We start from the raw sequence: 6693 nt of genomic DNA, 5'->3' as shown, positions 1-6693 counted from the left end.
TCCTGACCGCCTGTCCTGCTGTTTGGCAAGGCCAGTGGGTAAACTGGTTTTTGCTGAGCCAAGTGGCAAGATATTTGGCAAGTTCAGCAAACTTTTGCTATTGCCACACAACAGCAGAGCGCTGAGCACTTGCCTTGATGGCCATAAATCCAAAGCTCTCTTGGCCACAAGACGTGCTGCACAGAGCACAAAATCTTACAAGATAGACTCCCCTCTACCGCCCCCTCCCACCCTTCTTTCCGCCACCCTCCCCTTAGCATGGACACCTGCAAAAAGCAACTCGGACTAAACCGAAACTAAAGTTTTTCTTCTTTTGGCTGCTCCACTTGCGTTGAAATAAACACCAATAAACACAAAGACACACACTCACACTCTCACACACACACACACACTCACACGCAGACTCTTGGCCACAAATGAACTCAATGCCACTTAGATTTATGGCCAGTCTCCGGTTGTGCGTGTGTATGTGTGTGTGTGTGTTTGTTGTGCTTTAGTTGCGTATGTCCATTTGCGGCTGTCTCTGCTTGTGTGCGTGTGTGTGTGTGTTTGTGGCAAGGTCATTCTGATGAAGTCAGCTAGTAATAGTTTTTTGCTCATATGTTTACCTTTAAGCCGCAACGCAACCAAATGTTAAATCAACTTTGCATTTGTCTTTTTACCTAGTTTTCGGAGCCGGCTCAAACAACAAATTTGTGGTTAAGCTGACAGCATTGAGATAAAGATAATAGATAAAGATAACAATGTTGCATCAATTAAGGCAGAATTGTTTTAAAAGAGAGTCTCAATTTAATAGAGTAATAAATAAAGTGAATGTTTTTTCCTGTATAATATTTAATGAGCGCTAAATTGGTGACGAAAATTTGCTTAGAATTTGTTGTTAAAACTAAAAATCCTAATTGAAAGATTCTGATTAATGTTCTAATAATAATACAAAGTTAAATTAATTTAAATTATATAAAAATACACTTTTTTTATATTAATTTTATTAATAATATCATTATTAATTTTTGAATAGAGTAAATTATTATTTTTATTATTAATATTAATATAATTATTGTCTTTAAATATACAAACATAAATTATTATTATTTTTGATTTTCCTGCAATGTGATCTCCTTTAAAATGCCAATGGACTATCATTGATTAATAAAAATAAAGCTTAATTTATGAGAAAGCGCTTTGAAACTTAAAGCAACAATAAAGCTCACTTACAGCTTAAAGCTTGACTTACCATTTTCCGCTCGATCGAATCCATTCACTTGTCTCATTTAAAAGCTTTAAGAGCTTTACGCTGCAGCAAGCTTTGAGGATACTTACAACCTCATTGAGAGCACGTTGACAGTTTAAAGCCTAGGTTACAAGTTGGATTGGCGTGTCATATTGCGATTATTTCCTTTAATTGAGGCACAAAAGAACTCATTAAAATTGTACGCGGCCTTTTCCGTTTTTCCCATTATTCAATAATGTAGGCGCTGAGCTTTTTGAGTTATTGTTGACTGCTGCCCGACAAGCTGTGAAAATTGAGTCGTTGCGTTGTGACTTTTCAGAATGCAATGAAAATAGCCGCAAGGCATATCGCATGGCAATTCATTTCCCGAATGCCAGCCAGTCAATCAATTGGTCAATCCGCGCGGATTGGCTGCAGTTAATGCGACGATCCATAAATATGGCAGTAAATGCGCATATTAAAGAGCGGACATTAAACAATGCCGTTTTCATAGGCCGCCACAAGCTAATTAATAATTGAAAATGCGCAATAAAAGCATTTTCCACCCCACACCCCTCCCCCTCCCCCTTCCCCTTTAGCCGCACACACCCCTTGCAGTCAGCTGGAAAAACTGCATAATTGAAACGGATTAAAGCAAATACAAACATAATAAAAAACAGAAGAGGCGGCAAAAGATTTTTCACTCATCTTCTTCTTGGTTTTTGTTGTTGTTGTTTTTCCTTGTTTTTCTTTTCTTTGTATAATTCAGATTACACTTTATTGTTAAGAATGAATTGAATTATTTAGTTTTTTTTTGTTTTTGTTATGTTTTGTTTTCCATTTTTCTCTTTAGTTGCTTGCGTTTTATCATTCTTTAAAGTTATCTTCAACTTTCTTTGAATTGGTTTTTATTTTGTTGTTGTTTTGTTGTGATTGGTTTTTAATCATAATAATAATCGTAATAATCATAATAATAATCATAATAATGCAGCATACACATATGTATGCTCTTCTGCCTGCATTTATATATATATACATATATATAGTCCATATATATATATATATATACGATATATGTGTGTGTACTTTGTATATATGCATGTATGTATAGAGACACAGTTTATATAATTCGATTTACCTAAAAAACAATTTACAAATATATAAAAAACGAATTCATCTAGTTAAACTAAATTATGTAAGCATATAAAAAACGATTTATACGTTAAGTATATATACATATATGTATGTATGTATATATGTATATATATATATATATAAATTTTATTGTTTATGCTCTTAAGTTTCATCTTTTTTTTTTCATCTGCTGCGCTTTGTTTTGAGTTTTGCTTATTTTGCTTTTTTCATACCCTGATTAAAAACGTGTGGGGGAAGGGTATAAAAAAGTTGTGCTCACTGCAAATTCTTTTTGCTCGTCTATTTTTTTACTGCTGCTGCTGCTGCTGTCAAACTGTTAGCAATTTTCCTTATATAAGAAAGCAAAAATTGTTTACAACTGCGCAATAAATATTAATTTTTTCCAGTGCTTTATGTATGTAGCTGTGTTTTATTTATGCACGCGTCAAAAAAAGCATTTAAAAAAACATTAAACAAAGCGTAATATGTATAACATGCAGGTGAAATACAAATATTACCAAAATAGACAGCAAAATAGACTGCAAAGAAAAGAAAACGAAGGAAAGAAATAAACAAACAAAATGTTGCGCATACGCCGCGTTGTGCAGGAAACAGGCTGCGTGTGTGTGTGTGTGTGTGGTGTGCCTGTGTTTGTGTGAGAGAGAGTGTTGAAATATTGCAAGGATATTTGATGTTGAAAAACACAGTGCTGACAACTGCTTGGCGAACAGCAAAAGTAAATGCGCTGTCAAACGTAACAAGTACAGTGTGCGCTGCCTACGGTAAACAACGGCTTGGGCCTGTTTAACGGCGAGAAAGAGTTGCTTTGCTTTATGTATGCAGCACATGTTGTTCTGCCTTAGGCAGCGCACACTGTACTAACGCCCTGATGCCTTTAGTAGGTATTGCTTTAGGTATTTGTATTTAAACTAAAGTCAGCTGCCTGCTCATCATTTATAACTGTCAGTTGCAGTTGCTGGACCTATATGTATGTGTGTGTGTGTGGTGTGTGTGTGTGAGTGTGTGTGGCATGTATATATGCAATGTGCAACAGTCGTACTACGACTACACTTAATCATATATCATAATGAATGAATTAATTCAGCTGCTTTCATATGAGTTTTTCCGTTAGTTTTTCTTTCATTTTTTTTTTTTGTATATATTTTCAGTTTTTCTCATTTTATTTTCTCATGTTTATAGGGGGAGTTTCTTGTTGTGTTTTTTTTTATTCTTTTCTTCATCTGCTTCTCGTTTGTTTATATTGTAAATATTGTAACATAATAATATGCCATTATATGCTAAATTTAAATTTAGATTTACTCGTGTTGTTTTTTTCTTTTTTTCTTCTTCTTCTTCTCTCATTTTTATGTTTATTAAAAATTTAACCATTTTTTTTTCTTTGCACTAAAAACTTAGCATAAAAATTTAACAATATATATATTTATTTCTTGTATATATATTTTATATAGATACTTTTTGTTTTTTGTTTGTTTTTTTTCTTTGCTCAACTCAACTTTTAACTTTTGTTGTTGTTCTTCTTGTTGTCTATTTGTTGCTGCTGCTGCTTCTCTTCAGTTGAGTTTTCTTTATTTAACAATATTTTTCTTTCTTTTTGAATTATTTATTTCATGTTCTCTTGCCGGGCTATCGCCTAAAGTTTGCCATTTGAAAGCTGCTCCCTTGCTTTGTATAAATTATAACTAAATTTTATTCGCTATATATATATATATAATATATATATGTATATATGTGGTGTATATATATAAAGTATTTACTTAATTTTTGTTGTGTTTTGTTTGTTTTTCTTTTTCATTTTAAGGCCAAAAATGTCAAACGTAATTTGGTTAATTCACTTATCTCAATTGTTTAAACAAAACGAAAGCAGCCAAACAAATTATTCTAGACGCCGGGCATGAAAGCCGAAAGCCGAAAAGAAAGTGAATTAATTGTGGAATTGCGATTGGTAATTTATTATTTATATATATGTGTTTAATTGTCGCTTTTGCATTTCTCATTGCTGTTGCTTGCATACATTTAATTATAGTTTATATAATTAGTTTATTTAATAATATTTGCCTGCCTGTTGTGGGGAAAAAGGATGCGCTTTTCTTTTGCCTGTCTACCAAAAATTTCATATGCTAATTGCAATTTAGTAAAAAAGTACTATATATATATATATATATATATATGTTGTTTTTGTTTTTGATTCTTGCGGATTGGTAGGAAGCAGCATGAAGGGAGCGGTTCGGAGCGGGGGGAGGAGGGCATTTAAGACACACCAATTATCACCTACTATCCAAAGTTGGTTGTTGTTGTTGTTGTTCTTGTTCTTGTTTAATGCTAGTTTAACTAATGTAAAGTGTGTGTGTGTGTGTGTGAGTGTGTGCAACGTCTTTGTGTAGTCAGTCGTTTAATTTACCAGAAAGAACGAAACATAACTTAACAAACAAATCAAATAATCTAAAACCAAATTGCTTTGTCTTTAAATGTTGTTTTTTTTTCTTTTTTGTGGGCGTGTTGTGGGCGGTTCAGGTGTGAGGAGTGGCGCGGGGAGCTGTCCGGGTTGTGGCGTGCGGTCCATCAGTCTGTTTGGTATTTTTTTCGTATTTTTGTTTTATTTTTTTTTTTTTTTTTTTTTTAATATATGTATTTATTTTGTAATTTTTGTTTGCTTAAAACAATAAACTTGTAACTTGATATTACGTGTAGGCTCATCGCATATAATTTTTCCATTCCTTACTTTCCTTTTACATAATTATTTATTACATGTTTTATTTATTTTGTTTTTTTCGTTTCGTTTTATATGTATTGTATTGTATATCAAAAGTTTTTGTTTTTGTTTTTGTTTTTTGTGTTAGCTAAACTATTAAAGTCTGTTAATGCTTATGTTTTGTTTTTAATTAAATCTACTAAACCTTGGAACCGGAATTTGGGATTTGCTACCATGCTAAAAATATGATTTATGATTAAACGAAAAATTTATTTCAAAAGCTGTTTTCATTTTCTCTTTTTCAACAGAATATTTTTGCATAATTCTGTTTTTGTTGTTGTTGTATGTGCTGTAAGTTTTCGTGTTTGTTTAAAGTTTAACGTAAATATAATTGTAAATATTTGTAATTGCATTAATCATAATTATATAAGAACACATTTTTCCGAGATATTCGATTTTTGTTTTTGTTTTCTTTTTCTTTACATAAATGTTGCATTATGTATACGTAGAATCATATAAAAAATGATAATATTTAAGACATATATATATATATTTAGATATATATATATATATATATATATTGTATATATAATACACATGTTTAGTTTACAACAAAAGGCAGAGACAACCTAGAGGGTTAGCGGTGTGTTTCTTTTTCGGGGGAGGGGTCGGGGGCCGGGTAGTAGGTCGCGCTGGGTTTCTAGGTACAATACAATAAAATCAAGCTGAGCTCAGTTTACAAAATAGATACGCAAATTTTGGTATAGAAACAAGAAAAACCTTTTTCTAGTTTGTTTTTTTTTTCTTCTCTTTTTTGTTTAAGTACTTGGCTAAGGGGCGTGGCTATTTAGCAGTGTTGTAAAACGTATCTAACTGAAAACTGTTGTGTTTCATTATTTTGTTTAGTTTTGTTTTTTTATGTATGTTTTTTCTTTTATCTTGAAAACTTTTGCTAAAATGCATTTTGACTTTTACTTTTTGTATATTTTGTCTATGAAGCGAAAGATTAACTGAGTTACGTTTTATTTGAATTTTCTTCATATTTTATTTACTGTTTTTTTGTTTACTCATTTATTTAGCCTGGTTTTAACTCTGTTTTTTTCTCTTGCCTAGAAAAAAGTATATATAATATTTTTGAAATATTTTTTTTCTTTTTTTTTTTGTTTTGTTTGTAGCTTGCTTTATGTAATTTTAAGTGAGTCCTCGGCCAGGATCACATCCTTGGTTGTATGCTAGCTTAAATGATGATAAAGTTGGTTTTTCCTTTCTGTTGTTGCTTGTTGTTGTTGCTTGTTGTTATTGTTGTTGCTGTTATTGTTGTTGTTGTTGTTGTTGCCGCTTCAGTCCTCCAGCTGCAGCTGATGCACGGGTGATGTTGCAGTTGCCGTTGCCGCTGCCGTTGCCGTTGCCAATATTTCGAGCGGACAGCCGGCAGCAACATCTGCGACAGAACCGGTTGACGTATCCGTAAAAAGCGGCTCTGGTTATGTCAGATCCTGTTGTGAATCTATTGAGAATAGCTCCTTGTATAGCGCTGGGAATACAACATTCGGATGCTGTTGCTTAAATTTGCTCAACGCTTCCATGTGCAAAATCGAAATATCGCTACGAAAACAACAAGATCACAATTAGGTGTCAT

At 32.6% G+C, this 6693-nt stretch overlaps 1 protein-coding gene across 2 annotated transcripts in view; it reads right to left on the bottom strand.

Moving 5' to 3' along the window:
* Positions 1–3477: 3477 nt before the first annotated feature.
* Positions 3478–6693, bottom strand: part of Hr3 (Hormone receptor 3) — a 28076-nt gene continuing 24860 nt past the window's right edge. For both annotated transcript variants that reach the window (XM_064686352.1, XM_064686354.1), the window contains one exon: positions 3478–6659. In XM_064686352.1, the coding sequence (XP_064542422.1) occupies positions 6539–6659 (121 nt within the window). In that variant the 3' untranslated portion in view covers positions 3478–6538. The remainder of the gene's footprint in view (positions 6660–6693) is intronic.

The sequence above is a fragment of the Drosophila montana genome, unplaced genomic scaffold, assembly GCF_035044405.1.
Source record: "Drosophila montana isolate Dmon_TW-CO22-7 unplaced genomic scaffold, ASM3504440v1 contig_3200_1, whole genome shotgun sequence".
Taxonomy (NCBI): Eukaryota; Metazoa; Arthropoda; class Insecta; order Diptera; family Drosophilidae; genus Drosophila; species Drosophila montana.
This window is presented reverse-complemented; position numbering and strand designations above follow the sequence as displayed.